Genomic DNA, 18,176 nt, shown 5'->3' with positions numbered 1-18,176 from the left:
AATAAAAACATAGGTAAACTTGGATCCTATCCAGTTTGGCTTCATGAAGGGCAGATTCTGCCTGTTAAATCTCATTGATTTCTTTGAAAATGTGACCAAGGCATTGACGAGGGCAAATCTGTGCATACAGCATACTTCAATCTGGCAAAGTCTTTTGACACAATCCCACACTCAGGCATTACCTATAAACTTAGCAAACTGAATGTAAACCCCTTTGTTGTAAGATGGGTTGCTAACTGGCTCTCAAATCAGACACACAGTGACAAAGTGGTTGACTCCACATTAACCAGCAGACCTGTTACCAGTGGGGTGCCACAGGGGTCAGTGCTGGGCCCCCTACTGTTTGATATATACTTCTCAGAATTTGAGGTCAAAACTAAGGGATTGTGGCTGAACAAGTTTGCAAATGACTGTAAACTAGATGCAATCATTGAATCCCTAAATGATGTCAGTATACTCCTGGAGGGTCTCACTCAGACCAGTGACTGTTGTATCAGTCATGGTCTTAAACTAAATGCAAAGAAATGCATCATTCCCTTCTGTACAAATAATGCCCCCTCACACTTTCAAATCAACAACAATCTTCTAAGTGCCCATGAAGTGGTAAGGGACCTTGGATGACAACGTGATTGTGACCTTAACTTTGACCACCATATGGCTACTGTACTAAGGAAAGCTTTCTACATAGCACACTTGATTAGCAAAAGCATTGCCTCAAAAGCAAAATAAGTTATAGCCCCCTATACTCGCCACTTATCTGGCCCATAATTGAGTATTATGCACCATTGTCATGTACCATACTGAGCACCTGCAGCAATTAGAGAGATCTCAGAGGTTTCTAACAAAGAAGATCAAGGGGCTCCAGCATGTGCCTTACACAGACTGACTAAAGCCCCTGTCACTATACTCCATGTTATATAGACTTCTTAGGGGAGACTTATGGCTGGCCTACAGAGCAATCCAAGACCCAAACCTAATGCACTTGCTGCATATCTGTAAATCAAACAGGACTAGGGCTACCAATTCCAGGGACCAAAATATGGCCTGTGACTTAAATAGGGCATGCTGGAAGGACAGATTTATCTTCCAGCGACTACCTCATCTTTGGAAAAAGCTACCACTTCATTTGAAACAGAGCACCTCTAGGACATTGTTCAAGAGGAACCTGGAAGAGTGGATGTGGCAGCAATAAATTCCTACCAGGGATAGAGCCCACAACCCTCCTGGACATGGGCAGTCATCACTAAATGCAATTTTAGGTATTGACTAGCATTTCTATGGTATTACATTGGGATGAAATGGCTAGGTTTAAAATGACCTCCAGGTAGATGATCTAGTAATGTCGTATAATCCTATGATCCTATGCTAAACAGTACAGTCCCTTAGGGGAGAACAGTCTTCAGTTCCCTCTAGTTCACCAGTATTCTTAGGTGTCCTGCCTGCATCTTTTGGCCTGACACTCATTCATAAACTGAGATGTGTGTTTGTCATACCTCCCAACTGTCCAGATTTTCACAGAATGTCCAGATTTTTGCCTTATACTTCTGGAACGTTTCTCATAAAATTTGTGATATTTTTCAGGCAGACCACTGGGGAATGAAGTCACTAAATAATGACAGACATTTGCGTTTCAGAATTCATATCCCTCTAAAAATGCACAAAAAGCAGAAATCCTATTATTCTAGCAACTTTCTAAGTATATATGAACAAAATTTAAAACTTTTCCATTTTTCTGGGCCTTTGTATCCCCATTATGTTAGGTTTTGCCCAGATTTCGTATGCTAAAAGGTTGAAAAGCATGGTGTTTGCTCACGTGGACAAGTGTTTCACATGTAAACTTGTTTCTATGGATAACTACTTATCACATGGCATTGCAGACTCCATGATTTTTGTCCTTTCACCTTGTTCATGTTGTTTAACATTCCTCCATGCCACTTTATTTTGCATCACCTTATTATAGGATTTAATTATTATAGGATTTAAATGGCTCTTCCAAGGGCAAGTGTAGAAATGAAGAATCCTGCTATTGTTACATTGAGCAACACTGAATAATTCAAACAGATGACTGCATCTTTCCTTTCATATTTCATATAACTGGAAGGAGGTGAACTTTTTGGAGCACTAAGGGAAGAAATCTTCTTCACTTTTAACTTTTAGACCAGCCATAGCCAGGTTTTTACATATTGCTAGTTGCTTAGCAACCTATTCCTTTTATTATAGCTACAGCATGTCACTAGTAAGTGCTGTGGCTTTTTTTCCTAATGGTTCTAAACTTTCCCACTCCAACAATTTTGGCAAATTCTTAACTCCTTTAACTAACTGACAATGAAACCTACCAGATCAAGCTCCTCCAGCCTTTCAAATAGATCAGTTATCTAAAACTCTCCCTCCTAAAATAATTTTCCAGATCTTCAGCATTGTACAACACTGTCAATCCTGGCATGGAACTTGCATATTGTACTTGATTTATTTGTTTGATTTATTTATTCTTAAACTCGATGGCTAAGGAAGTCAAATTTTCTTGATATTTTGTATATTTTATCCCAATCAGGAAAACACAGCCAGTAAAGTAATATCTTCTTAAAGCTCTTTTTCCTTCCGATATGATCTGTTATTTCCACATACGTTCTTTATCTTTCTATATACAAATAAATAAATAAAAATAATAAAATAAAAATATAGATATATGGGCAATGGATTCAAGATGAGATCACTAATCATTCTCTTTAGCACCCATTACCTCCATACTCCAGTGCTTTAATAAAAAGCTGACTGCAGGAAATTAAGAGTGACTGAAAGTTGGCCAAAGAGAGAGAGAGAGGCATCTGGTGACTAAATGTTGAACTTTCTCCCCTCTTGGGTTTTTCAGGATCTAGCTTTCTTCATGGCCAATGTTTCCAATGTATTATATGAAAGGTTTATTTATTTCTAGATAAATAAAAACAAATTGTTTCTCACACTTCCTAACTTATTATAGCATTTATTATCTTCTCAAATATTGACATAAAGAAGCATATCACAAGTTGGTGTGAGGCTTACACTGTCTATCCTCAATGAGCAGCTGAATTGGTTCTCAATGCTTAATCACAACTGGTCAAATTTACTGTTAAACATATTTTTGTAATTGATATATAGGCGCAATGATATCATGTAACACTGCAGTGTATAATGATGGCAAACTTGCAGAAGCAAAACCAAGATCCCAATTAGATGCACAATATAGCAATTTCCCAAAAGTAACAGCTAACACACTCCTATGAGATGAATGTTTTTTATTGGAAAATATACAAAAGTTAAGCACTTTTGTCCAGTAAATGATGGACTTCTTCAGAACTAAACTTGGAAATTATGTTGCTTCCTTTTATTTAATTCATATACCTGTTGGATTCGTGCTGTCCAGCTTCATTTTCTTATTATGTCTTTACCACCACAGATTGTCAGAAGCTCAGTCAGAAGATTCATTCTGTTGCTCATAAAAAAAAAAGACAATGAGCAGGAATGACTGTAATATATTAAACTGGTAAACTTCTAACTACAGGTTTTATGTCTATTGGGTTCTTGACCAATGTAATGAATGAGCTATTTTTTCAAAAATCATGTCTCAGTTTTCCATAGGAAAAGCTGCACTCCCATTGCATTACCCTTTCACTGAACTACAGCAGGTTTGGAGTTAGTATATAGAAAGAGCAGAGATGTGGATGTGCAGCCCTTTATACAAGGGATCAGGGGAAGCTTGCTTCCTCTGCAAAAATGCTTTTAATGTGTGACAAAAGTGTAACAACATGGTTTGCCATTTGCATAATGTTTTATAGTTTTTGAACTATGACTTTCTGTGCAGAATAAAAAAGTCATACACGTTTCTGAATAATTATGTCCTCTAGAAGTATTAATTTTCTAAGCTGTTCTCTTTGCATTACCAATCATTCTGCAGGTTTGGTCTATGCTTCTGCTCCCCAACAGTCACCATATAAGTTTTCTACCTAAAGTTAAACATTATTTTTTTTAATATTTTCTTAGTATTATGTTTTAATATTTACACTTGTATTTGTTACAGACTTCATCAGAAATGGAACAGTTCGTAAGGAGTTTTTTGGCACGCCAAGTACCATGTATCTGTGATCACTTAGTTACAACAGCTTTGCAAAGGAAACTCTTTTCGGCAAAGCAGATGACCAAAATCAAAGTGGTGAGGTATTCCGGTAAGTTTCCTAATTGTAGTCTATTTTGTTCTACTGGCTAAGGTGTATAGAAGTTTATACCTTTACTCGAGTAAATTACAGAATTTCTCATTGTTAGAACTGATGAATATTATGTGTATCTGCCTTTTTTAAATCGATTCCTTGTAAAATATATTCTAGTTTTAGAATTTAAAAAGTTTTTCTAAAAAGTGACTGCAGCCTGGCAGGACCTTTATAAATATAACTGCATATATACTGCAGTACAGCTTATGCTCTTAAAGACTGTTTCAAGGGCAAGAATGCAGCTGTATGCTGACAATTAAGTTCTTGATAAAAGACACATGTCACAAGCTATATTCTATCTGCCACAGAACAAGTAATAAGGGGCAGTAAGAACTGCATAGTAGCAGAGAGGAGTATGTTACAAGGACTGAGTAAGGTAATACTTTTAATTGTGGCACTGCTTTGTATAATGAACTGATAACATACGGATATTTGATATATGATAGACTATCAGGATTACCTCATTTAATATATTTTAGATTACTGTATTCGCAAGCATATTGGTTATTACTTAGATTAAAGTATAAATTCTTTCATTTTCCAGGTTGTAGTTTGAACATGCCATTCACTCTTTCATGTCTGCACAACTTTGTAAAACATTATACAGTTGTCTTATAAATAAATCTTAGTATTCAATGGTACCAACATCAATAAATCTTTATTTTTTTTTAAACTATCACTATGAAAATTTTCATACTGGATGAATGCTGGAATAACAATATACAATACGGTGGTCCTGCCATACCTACTGTAATTCATGAGTCAGAAGGGTCCATGACTCTGATTGCATTGTTTTATGCTTTGGGGATTGTATATGAACTTTAGCTTTCTACATATTCAACACATCATCTTTATTTTCTTTTGTAGGCAGATGTCCTTATTTGTTGAATTTGTTGTAGTACTGGCATGCTGACTAATGATCTGTTTTATCATAATTATTCTGACTGGATGGTTTAATGTGTCATTTACACTAATTTAGAAACTTAGATCTCTGAACCCTTATCATCTAAGGTCATTGGAAGGTATTTTAGAGTTTATCCTGGTGGGTAATGGGGAGAAGTCTCTCACTGCAGTATTTAGAAAAACTGTGATCTCAGCAGGTGATGTTCAGCAATACTTGGCAGAAACAAATTTCGTTTTCGATGTGTTAATCTTAGACCCTGAGAATCTGTTGAAGGTGTCTAGTACTTTGAAAAGATGTTTAAGTCATTGTTTTTGGGCTACAAAAATTACAAAAACATCTGTGTGCAACAAATGTTTAATCTGTGAAGAACACCAAACAGAGACCTGAACACCTTTCTATCTGACATAATTAAAAATTGAGCAGCTTTTATAGGTTCCTCGGATCAACTGAAAATTATTTGATAGTCATACAGATATCTTTTTTATAATTGCGAACCTCTACAGATTTGTTACATTAGCAACACAAATCATTCCTTGAAAACCATCCATTCTCAGAACTGCAGACAAAAAAAGGCCATTCCATCTAATCAAGCATGTTTTCCTTTGTCCAGGCTCAACTTATTCAAATAGTGATGTCTTTATTATGCTATCATTTTTCTGCCACCTACCCACAAACCCTCAGTAATCACAGTGAATCAATTGCAGAATAATCCCAGCTAATCTTTTGGTTAGGATTGACATGAAAAACTTTGTAGTCATGGTTCAAATCTGAAATAGGTCTGAAGGATGATAACAGAAACAGATCTATCCCTTCACTTAATATAATAGAGATGACAGGCTCCCTCAAAGTCAATGTGATGGCTCCTCCCTTAAAAACGTTTTTCATTAATTTCACATGGGGAGAGGACAACCTTATATGTTATTGGCCTTTAAACATCCAAGAGAATTACATCTGACAGAGGGGAAATGTTAAGAGGTAGCTCAATACTTATAGGTCTGAGGAGTTCTTCTGCCTAGTTTCCATCTGACTTAGAGCTCCTCACTTTTCTAAAAATATATAGATCTTCCATAGTCAATTTAGCAGCTTCATAAAGTTCAGTATAATAACTTCAAAACAAACTAAAACTTTTCATTGGACATCTCACTACATTCAATATCTGCTAATTTGCAACCTTGTATATAGTTTTAATTCCCAGCTGCTATCTCATCTGGTCTACTGTAACTGGTATGTAGAATAAGAGGACAGACAAACAATGCCCTGCCATTATCTCTTCACTCCTAAACATTTTCTAGGTTCATAGATAAGGACTAGGTTAGCTTAAAGCCTTGGCAAGTTCTCTTAGTGAGAATCAAACCATGTATCTTTTGGTTGTGCGTTAAATACCTTAACCATAATGCCAATCCCTAATGGCAATTTTTCTAACGTCTTCTCTACTAGAATGGACAAATTTAGAAAGCATCAGTACGACACCTACATCTCCTATTTGGATGTATGTATAACTTGCTGATGCTCCAAAACTGTCACTTCCACTTATCAAATTTCCAGTGGACTATTTTATCCAAATGAGTTTCTTATAAGGCTACCACTGAGAGTTTACATTTTTTTTTCAGTAAGACAAAAATGATGTATCTTTTTACTGAGTTAGAAACACCATTTACATGCCATGTAATTACTATTTATTTATTCAAAATTTTGCTTACCAGGAAAGTCCAACTTGGAATAAAGCCAATTTTCAGCAGAGGCCCAGGGAGAAATGCTCCAGATGCATGTCTTTGTAATGTAGGAGGAAACCAGAGTACGCAGAGAAAACCCACATGAATGCAGGGAGGATATGCAGACTCTGCACAGAAGGCACTTCAGCCAAGTAATGAACCGGAGAACCTTTTGCTGTGAGGCAACAACCCTACTGCTGCATCACTGCACTGCCCATTAGAAGTTTTTGTCAGCTTCTCTTCCCCACAGACCTACCTTATGGTTTCACCACATTTACCCAACTGACCCATTTGTCCTGTTGGGGAAGAGACCCAGACATTTCACACCTGAGGTGTCTCAGCAGCCCATTAATTTCCCTAACATAAGATCTGAACAGTAAGGATCAGACCAGCTTTAGGTCTGATAAAGTAACCTACCTTTCTAGAGAACCCCCCCCCCAACCTTGCAGCACTTCTTGCAACCTTCACAGTGCTACCTTACTGGGGAATGCATGCTTCCACACAATTACTTTGCCAGCTGCACAACATGCCCAGTGGCAGTGCATACTAGACAGATCCATGCTGCATATGAAAGCACCTAATGTTCCCCTCTAGATTTCAGTCAAGTGTTGAGCCAGTGCCACTCCCATCCCACAGCAAGGATGAGCCAATAAGAGCCATTTACTCTCATCCACCCTGCCAGTCCTCTGTCAAGCATCTGAGCTGCTCACAGAAGTCAGTATCATGGCATTGCTACAAGTTTGCATACTATGGTTGCCAACTTTATATCTCAATTGATATGCATCCACAGAATAATTATCAACCAGGCAGCCTCTGCACTCTCACACACACCAGCATTTCTTTTTAAGTGAAAAAGGTAGAAGAGAGTTACTTTTCAGGAGTTTCATGATGTTCAGCCTATTACTCCTTAAATTTGTACTTATGAACTGCAGTGTACTATGAAAGGTATTAAAACCAGACCTACTAAAACATTTGAATAATTACTGTAAATAAATAGTATAACACTAAAAGTGTTCCTTCAAAAGCACAATAGTTACTCCTGTAATTAGATAATGAACCCCAGTATTGTTATATGAAAATAAACAAATGAACCAGCTCTCCTCTAATGAACATTTAACCCCTCTCAGTGTATTTTAATAAATGTGTTTATAGTCAAAACTTAACTTAAAAAATAATGAGAAATTACTTGGAAAGTAGGTGACTGCATATCAGTATATCTGTGAGCTGTGTTCAGTCAGTCACAGGTAATGAATAATTATTCACAAACTCTTGCTCAAGCTTTCTTCATCCTTTGAATCCTGACATAAACTGAAAAAGAAAAGATCAGGTACACAGTTCATTTCCCTCTCATTTCACTTATCTTTTTCTCTTTAGTGAGATTTAAGTATTATAAAGCTATTGCTTGGATTAGTCTCAGAAACAATACTTGTTATGTGGCTGCCCATGGTCACATCATGACTATCATCAAAGCGCTCTTCAGGATTCTTGATGTTGCTGTCACTGCTGAATTTTTTTAGGAAATATAAAGTCTCCACAGTGTCTCCAAAAGTTTTAATTCCTGTGGAGAGCAAGAGCAAGAACTTGAAGTACAATGGACAGACCATCCTGATCTATATTCTCTTCATCTTATTCTCCCTCATGGCAGAGGTTAAGGAAGCACGTTTCTACTTTGTTGCCTGGGAATAGTCATATTGAACAAAAACTTTGATGTCTGCAAACTATCAGTCTTTATTAGGTTCCCAGATCATGGAAATTACCTTCTTTTTAATAATATAGCTTGACCAAATTTGTTCTTAGTCTTCTGGAAACAGCTACTGAGGCCTGAGCAAAGGCTTTATATGCCCACTCTGTGGAATTCTGTTTTTCTAGCCAACATGAGCATTGTGCAGGGAGCTGTTGAACAAGTATTACACTATTCTGCCCCTCAAATCTTTAGGCATACTGGTTGATCATATATTTTCTCATGTGATATATCATTTAGGTCTATTTGCTTAACTGTTAACACTTAATGTTTTTGTTCTATATTCATTAATCTCTCCTTCAGGCTGTTGTTCCCATACAGACGTTCAGCTGCATCACTAGGAATGTATAATAAATAATCACTGATGAGTTTGAATGAAACGCAAAACATCAAACAAACTCATTGACGATTGCCATTAATTGCCAACAAAATCATAGAAATTAAAAATGTAAAAGAATAGGTTACATTTGAGATTGCCAAAACAAAGGTTACATTCGTGATAATCAAAACAAGAAAACTTTCACAGTCGGGCCTTTGTCCCCCACATCCCTCCAAAGTGGGGTCTCCACCTCCACATCCTATAAAATTAAATATACTAATTCCATAGTTGCACAAACTGTAAATGGGGAAAAGCCCTTGAATTATGTTGTGACACCTGTCCACTGGCCCAGAAATCAAGGAACCTCAATCCTTACTACTAACACCAGTAAGGGATGTCCACATTGGGAGGATAACAAGTACACAGACAGTAAAGTACAATTTCCCTTAAGAGTACACAGAGATCACAGTCAGTCTGGGGCTAGTTTCTCCCTTTCTCTCCAGATTCACAATAAAACTCCCCACTGGCACAGCTATAGAGTTCAGATCTCAGCCGAGTGATCAAGCCAAAACCTCCAGCACCCTCTCTGTCCAACCAGTGCTTCATGTCCCTGCCCAAGTAGCTCACACACACACACACACACACACACACACACACACACACACACACACACACACACACACACACACACACACACATTGAGATATGATTTATATACAAACACACAGACACTCCTGGGGAAGGCTGGCACAGGTTCTCTAGCTATGCCCCCTTCTGCCCAGACTATAAGGCAGTACTGACTGCCACCAACCACCCTTATCAGCCACTATAAAGGCCCTTACCAAAGGGTGTCCAATTCTACTGTGCAATGTTATTATTATCCAACTGGTAAGTGTGACTGAGACTTGAAGACTATTTAGGAGTGGCCTATACAGTATCACCAGATACATGCAAGTACACTGAGAGCTTAAATTATCTCTACATAAAACAGCCACAGTTAAAAGGTTTAAAAATATTTAATAATAAATAATAAAAACATAAGACAATACTCGCTAATTCAACACAGTGATAATAGAGAGTTCAGAAATCACAGGAAAATACTTTAAAACAACATTGTATGATAGTCTCACATAAATTTAGAAAATGGCTAGACTAATTTGGCTATATTCCTGACTATCTCTAAGAGAAATACTAAGATCTACGTCCTACTTACAAGGCAAAGTGCTGGTGAGTTATCAGCTTCAGAACAAAATACAAAATGCCAAATCGTTCTCTCTGAGAAAATCTTAAATTGATAATACATAGCAATAAAAGACACTTTGCATGTGAAACCTAGTAATTATCTCTGTCTTAGGACAACAGAAAGAATTTCCTAGCCCAGACATCCTGTATCCAAGCTTGAGATCACTCACAGTTGTTAAATTATTTACTTATCAGCTTTCTTCCAGCAGGGTGTACTGTGGTTACATTTTTGAAGCTCTACACATGACACAGTTTTCTTACATTTGTAAAACCAGCCTGTGGATCATATTAATATTTACAATGACATAGAATTATTTATGAAATTCTATCTGGCTGGGCTGGCAGCCCCTCAGTTTTTCACCCCCCCACTGAGATCTCAAGCTAGTTTTTAAAGTGTCCCTTGAGAAATGTTACTTGAGAGGGTTGAGTCTATCTGGGTATACCTTACCCCATTCCCTGTCTTGAGAGCCCATCTGCATTGACATTGCTAATCCCACTGTGGTGGTGCACTGACATATCATATGCTTGCAACCCTAGGCTCCACCTTAGCAACTTGGCATTTTGCTAGCTGGCTTGATGTAATCATGTTATGGAATTGTGATCTGTAACTACAGTGAATTTCCTTCCATACAGATAAGGCTGAAGTTTCTGGCTTGGAGCCTACAAATGAGATAAACAACTGGGTGCTCTTCTCCCTCTGACGAAATCTGGCTAAGTACAACCCCCACCGCATAGTTTGAAACATTCAACTGCACGACAAATTATTTGCTGTAATCTGGACTGGCTAACGCAGGGGGTCCTCCCAAAGCTTATTTAAGCTTCTGGAATGCCTGCTCACATGCTGTGGTCCACGCTACCTTATCTGGTCTGTTTTTCCTTATCAGGTCTGTGAGGGGAGCAGCTATGGTACTATAACTGGGGACGAACTTTCTGTAGTACCCTGCTGTCCCTAAGAATGCCCTCATCTGCTTTTTGGTAACAGGTGCAGGCCATGCCGGACTGGCTTCCACTTTGGCAGGTTCTGGCCTGATCTTACCACTCCCCACTCTATGTCCCAAGTAGGAGACCTCTCCCATACCCACCTGACATTTGCTGGGCTTAATGGTCAACCCTGCCTCTGTCTGCTCAGCACCTTTCTGACATGCTGAAGGTACTCTTGCCAGGAATGGCTGTAGATGGCAATATCATTTAGGTAAGCAAGAGCAAACCCTCCTTCTCCTTCTAGGATATGATCTACCAGCCTCTGGAAAGTCACTGGGGCATTTTTCAACCCAAAGGGCATCTTTGTGAACTCATACAAGCCAAAAGGAGTCACAAAGGCTGATCTCTCTCTAGCACTTGGAGTCAAGGTCACCTGCCAGTAACCCTTGGTAAGATCATTGATGATAAGATACTTAGCCCCACCCAGATGCTCTAGGGCTTCATCTGTCCTAGGAATGGGATAAGCATCTGACTCTGTTTGACTGTTCAATTTCCTGTAGCCCACACAGAACCTGGGGCTGCCATCTTTATTTGGCACCAGCACCACCGGGGAGGCCCAGGGACTGTTGGACTCCTAAATTACCCCTAGTAACAACATTTCATGTATCTCCTCCCTCAGAGTCTGTTTAACTCTCTCAGGCACCCTATAAGGGGCCTGCCTAATAGGCCTTTGAAGTCCTGTATCCACTTGGTGCTGCACCAAGTGGGTGCACCCTAGTTGTCTGCAAACACCTGTAACACTGCTCAGATTTCTTGAACCTGGGTAGGAGATAGCTGCTGGGACATTGCTACCCCTTCCACTGAGGTGACATTCCAAGCCTCACTGAGAAGATCTGTCACCAGATCTCTCTCAGACTCCTCCTGCAATCTACTGCAAATACTCAGCACAAGGGCCTCCCTAACATGGTAAGGTTTCATTATGTTAACATGGTACAATTTGTGCTCCTGTCTCCTGCCTAACAATTCCACCATGTAGTTAACATCACTGACCTTCCTTACCACCTTGTAGGGTTCCTCCCAGGTTGCTTGTAGCTTGTTGTGTCTGACAGGAATGAGAACAATTACCCACTGCCCTACAGCATACTCTCTAGCTGGATCATTCCTGTCATACCAGACCTTTTTCTGCTGTTGGGCTTCTGCCAGGTTCTTCTGGGTCTAGCCCATGAGTTCCCTGAGCCTTGTCCTGAGGTTTAGGACATATGCCACAACAGACTCCTTGTGAGATTCACAGTCACCCTCCCACTCATCATGAATTAAATCTAGAGGCCCCCTCACCCTATGCCCATACAACAACTCAAAGGGTGAAAACCCTGTGGATTCCTGGGGAACCTCTCTGTAAGTAAACAGATGGGACAAATATTTGTCCTACTACCTCTTAAATTGGTCTGCAAATGCCTGTAGCATGGACTAAATTGTAGAGTTTAACCTCTCAACAAGACCATTAGTCTGGGGATGGTAGGGGTGGTCTTTAAGTGTTTCACCCCACAGTACTTCCACAGACAAGTCAGTAGGTCTGACATGAAATTGGCACTTCTGTCAGTCAGTATTTCTTTTGGGAAACCTATCCTGCTGAAAATCTCAAACAAAGTATTTGCCACATTTCCAGCCTCAATGGAGGACAAAGCCACTGCCTCAGGGTATCTTGTAGCATAATCTACTACCACTAGGATATACCTTTTCCCTGTAGAGCCTGGAGTACTCAGAGGCCCCGCAATATCCATAGCTACCCTCTGAAATAGCTCCTCAATCATGGGCAAAGGAATTAAAGGAGCTTTCACCTTGTCTCCTGCCTACCTTTTGGCACTGCTTACAGGTCCTGCAGTACCCTGATACATCTCAGGATATTCCAGGCCAATAGAAGTTCTGCATAATACGTCTCTTTGTATGTTTTATGTCAATATGACCTGCAATGGGAATATCATGGGCTATGGCTAGAAGTGCCAGACAGTAGGCTCTAGGGACTACCAACTGTTGTATTCTCTCACCTTCTAGCCCTCTCTCAGGGGTCCACTCTCTGTACAGTAACCATTTGTCCCAGTATGCAGATTCCCCCTTCCCTTGAGAATCAGGTGACTCACTAGCTACTTGCCTCAGGCCTTGTAATGTACGGTCTGAGAAATGAGGCTGTCTCAACTCTCTCTCTGTAACCCTTCCCAGCTCCTCTTCCACAGGAATTCTGGCATCCTCTGACAGCAGTGCCTCATTGTCAGCCCGGGTACTACTACTCACCTCTGCCTTTGCAGTCACTCTGTCCAAGGGAACATCAGTACCCACAAGCAGCTGTGGCTCACCTTCGGTCTCACTGCTACAGGGTAGCTCCCTCCCTGAAGTAACCACCTCAACAGTCCTGGCTGCAAGTATGCAGTCTGTCTAGGTGTCCCCAGCCTACCAGACCAACATGCTTGTCTCCAAGCCTACCTACATGTAACTGCATTAACACATAGTACTGCCTTATCAAAATCCGTCCCCATCAGGACATCTGTAGGATGGTAGTTTGGTACCCCAGTTGTCTTGAGACAACCTGCTATTGGCAATTTGTCATTCACACTTACTGACTCTCCCACCTTTTGTTCCCCACCTTGCTTCCATGGACATCAATATGCCACATGGCCTCACTGGTTGCACTTAAAACATTTTATCCTAGGTCCTGGATGTATACCTTGCAGAGTGGCTTCATCTGCTACTGGCTGATTCTGTTGGGGCAGTCTGGGCTGCTCACCGTGGGTTCCCTTAGACCTATGAGCAGCACTGGGGGGGTCCCTTTCTTATGCAGTGATGCCCTGCTTCCTAGGTATAGGTCTTCTTTCTTTCCCAACTCATCTATAGTAGAGCATTGTCTGTCAGTTAACCAGATCCTCATGTCCTCAGGCAAAGTGCTAAGAGCTTTTCCCTTACCAAATGTTCTGCCAGCCCTTCAGAAGTGGTGAACTGACATCCACTCACCCACCTATGAAAATAAGTGCTTAGTTCAGCAACATATTCAGGCACACTTCCATCTGCCTTGCATCTATGCTCACAAAACGTTTTCCTATAAGCTGCAGGTGTTAGCTTAAAAAATTCTAGCAAACAATTCTTTACAGCATTATAATTTTAAAAAAAAATCATTGTCAGACAGTTTGGACAAAATAGTTACAGCTTTACCATGGAGTAAGGGGGTCAGGAAATGTACCCAGATCCTTTTGTCAACATCATACTGTTTACATACTTTCTCAAACATATGAATGAAACTATTAAAATTATCCCCCTCTGTAAACTGTGGAAATGTACTGACTTTTATTGCTTCTGCGGGTCAGTTACTCCCTTCCCCATTACCTCCATGACTCTGGCAAAGAGTCAGCATCTCCTTTTCATGTTGCCTCTGCCTCTCCTTCTCCTCAGCTTCCAGGCATAGCAGTTTCTCATTTTACTCAGTCTCTAGACACCTCAGTCTCTTTGCTGCTTCTATTTCCAAATGCTTGGCCTCCAACTCAAGTCTCTTTAGCTTCAGACAGATTTTTAAGTCCTCTATAAAAGGGTGAGCTGTCCATTTTTTGAGTGTTGTACATCTCCATGGCCAGTCTGATCATCTTCCTGATTGCTATTCTTGGATGCAGCTGTGACCAAAGCTGCAATCATGTCTGCCTTAGTCAGTTTTCCATGTACCAGTCCTTTAGCCTGGCATATGTTAGCCAAATTGCTCCTTGTCAGCTTGCCATACTCCTCTGCTGACATGCTTGCCTGCTGTCCCTGACTAAGGTAACAAAATAAATAAAATAATATTGATCTGACCTCTGAATGTTCACTGCATGGCTTATTTAGAGTACACCAACACCTTCAGTGATCACTGTACACAAGCTACAGGAATTCACTATCCACACCACTGCAAGCAAATTAATATGTGATGTGGCTAACTCACCACTATCTACCAATTAATATTTGATGTGGCTAGCCCACCACTGCCAAACAATTAATATGTAACACCCATGCACTGGCCCAGTAATCAAGGAGCCTCAATCCTCACCACTAGCACCAGTAAGAGGAATCCACATTGGGAGGATAACAGGTACACACACAGTAAAGTACAATTTCCCCTAAGCACACACAGAGATCACACTAATTCTGGGGCTGGTTTCTCCCCTCTCTCCAGATCCCCAATAAGACTCCCCACTGGCACAGCTGTAGGGTTCAGATCTCAGCCAGGTAGTCAAGCCAAAACCTCCAGTACCCTCTCTGTCCAACCAGTGCTTCGTTCCTCTTCCCATTAGCTAACACACACACACACAAACACACACACACATACACACACACACACACACACACACACACACACACACACACACACACACACACACACACACACACACGCTTTAAGATTTGATTTATATGCAAACACACAGACACTCCTGGGGAAGGCTGGCACAGGTTCACTAGCTATGCTCCCTTCTGCCCAGACTATAAGGTAGTACCGACTGCCACTAACCACACTTATCAGCTACTATAAAGGCCCTTACCAAAGGGTGTCCAATTCTACTTTGCAATGTTATTTTTAGCTAATTTTTAAGTGTGACTGAGACTTGAAGGCTGTTTAGGAGTGGCCTATACAGTATCACCAAATACATGCAAATATTCTAAGAGCTTAAATTATCTCTACATAAAAGACACAGTTAAAAGGTTTAAAATATTTAATAATAAATAAAAATACAAGACAATACTCGTTAATTCAACACAGTGATAATAAAGAGTTAAGAAATCACAGGAAAATACTTTAAAACAATATTGTAGGATAGTCTCACATAAATATAGAAAACAGCTAGACAAATCTGGTTATATTCCTATCTATCTCTAAGTAAAATGGAAAGATCTACATCCTACTTACAAGGCAAAATGCTGGTGAGTTGTCAGCTTCAGAACAAAATTAAAAAATGCCAAATCATGCTCTCTGAGGAAGTCTTAAATTGAGAATACACATCACTGCTGAATCATTTCAGATTACATCATTCTTGACAGTTCTGCTTAAGTTTCCCCAGCCTCACAGAACTTAAAATTTTACATTTCTTTGTAATCTGCACCTGCCAGGAAGCCACACTAATAAAAGACACTTTGCATCTGAAACCTAGTAATTATCTCTGTCTTAGGACAATAGAAAGAATTTCCTGGCCCAGACAGCCTGTCTCCAAGCTTCAGATCATACACAATTGTAAAATTCTTTACTTATAAGCTTTCTTCCAGCAAGGTGCACTGTGGTTACATTTTTGAAGCTCAACATGACACAGTTTTCTTACATTTGCGAAACCAGCCTGTCGATCAGATTAATATTTACAATGACATAGAATTATTTACAAAATTATATCTGGCTGGGCTGGCAGCCCCTCAGTTTTTGACACCCCCCCCCCCCGGAGAACTCAACAAGTAGCAGTTCATAGTTAATGGTGCAAGTGTCCTTGCCAAGATAAAACTAAGAATCCATTGACATCTATCATCAGAACTGACTTAAAGACTGAAACTTTAAGACAAAAACAAAGAGAATTAGTAGTCCTTCTGCATTTTCTCTTCTCTGTTCTCATGATTCCCCTTGCTTTGTTTGGCATTAACCAGAAAAAGTAGAATGACTTTTATGTGGTTTATTATTATGAACAGCAGGGCAATTAGACTACAATCAAGAAATAGTTTGTGGTTAGTCCAACAACTTTTCCAGGTATGCAACAAAATTAGGTGCAATCATATCTCTCAACTGTCCAGATTTTCACAGAATGTCCAGATTTTTGCCTCATATTTTTGGTCTGTTCCTCACTATATTATTGTTTTTCTTGTAAGTCATTGAGGATTAAAGTCAGAAAATAATGACAGACATTTGAGTTACAGACTTCATATGCTGCAGAAAATTTGTACATGTTGTTCTATCAATGTTCTAAATTTATAAGAGTAATATTTAAAAATTATCCTTAATTTTGGTCCTTTGTTACCCCCCCCCAACACACACACACACACACACAATTAGGTATACTGTAAGAAATGAATAACAGATATCCCAGTTTTCCAATATCATCTCCAGTATTTTAATGTCAACCTATACAGATATGTATGGCTCTCAAGAGAAACTCAACAGTTTATCTTTATCTTTGGTGTTTGGCAGACATGATTTATATTCCCTGTTGTTATTATTTTGCAGTCTTGGACTTTGAGTTTAACCATGATTTCTTCTTAGTTTACAATTTGGATGTTTTCTCTTCTGTTTTAACACAGTTTATCCTTGTTTTGTACCTTCAGTGCAAGCAGTGTCGGCAAAACAGATAGCTCCATTGATCATAGCCAAACCAACAACAGCACTTGCAGATGAAACAGTTCAGATCCACATTGAAAATCTACAGTCAAATCAACCAATCACACTGCATTCCGCTCTGAAAACAGAACAAAATGACATCTGGGAGTCCTACAGCCATTACATCAGTAGTTCAGATGGAATTGTTCAAGGTTTGTGATTTTAAATATAATTTATTTAATCCCCCTTCTTCTAAGGTAACATTTCAACGCAATTCATAGCATATTCATTAATTAATGTATGTATGTATTTATTTATGATCCCCCACATTGCTCCATCATCAGCATACTTACTGCTCAAAATGGTGGCAGCATTTAAAGCCAGGTAGCCTAGCTTACTGTCAAGAATAGAGCAATAATGTACACAGTGAAGTTTGTCCACAGCCATGGATTTATCAGTACTCCTTCCTGTCCTATAGCAGCTAGCATCATGCTGACAAGCTCAAGGATAATTCTTAGACCTAATGTTGCTCCCTCAGTATAACAAGTAAGTACATCTGGTTGGGTTAACTATGAAGAGTGGCTAAAGTGTGCGCTCTGTCTCAGGCTATAACTTCCTCTGCTTCTATTCACCTCTCCTACCCCACAGCTCAGGAATGACCTTCTAAGCACTGGTCTCTAGGAGAGCTCAATGAATGATGCCACCTCACACTCCCTGCCCTCAAAGATATGCACACTCATCCTGCTTACCTTGCTGTCAAGCTTCGTCTGAACTCTGAACTTATGGGATGTTATCAGG

The 18,176-nt window shown here is 39.6% G+C and overlaps 1 protein-coding gene across 1 annotated transcript in view; it reads left to right on the top strand.

The window, feature by feature from the left end:
• The window catches only part of LOC122814944 (bile acid-CoA:amino acid N-acyltransferase-like), a 553,345-nt gene that overhangs the window by 174,628 nt on the left and 360,541 nt on the right, over nt 1-18,176 (top strand). The window contains exons 3-4 of the mRNA XM_044087204.1: nt 4,055-4,199; nt 17,387-17,590. Coding sequence (XP_043943139.1) covers nt 4,067-4,199; nt 17,387-17,590 — 337 coding nt within the window. The 5' untranslated portion in view covers nt 4,055-4,066. The remainder of the gene's footprint in view (nt 1-4,054; nt 4,200-17,386; nt 17,591-18,176) is intronic.

This window comes from Protopterus annectens, chromosome 11.part0, assembly GCF_019279795.1.
Source record: "Protopterus annectens isolate FY-2018-M chromosome 11.part0, PAN1.0, whole genome shotgun sequence".
In the NCBI taxonomy this organism is placed as follows: domain Eukaryota; kingdom Metazoa; phylum Chordata; order Ceratodontiformes; family Protopteridae; genus Protopterus; species Protopterus annectens.
The sequence above is the reverse complement of the archived record's forward strand: the minus strand, read 5'-3'. Positions and strand labels throughout refer to the sequence as shown.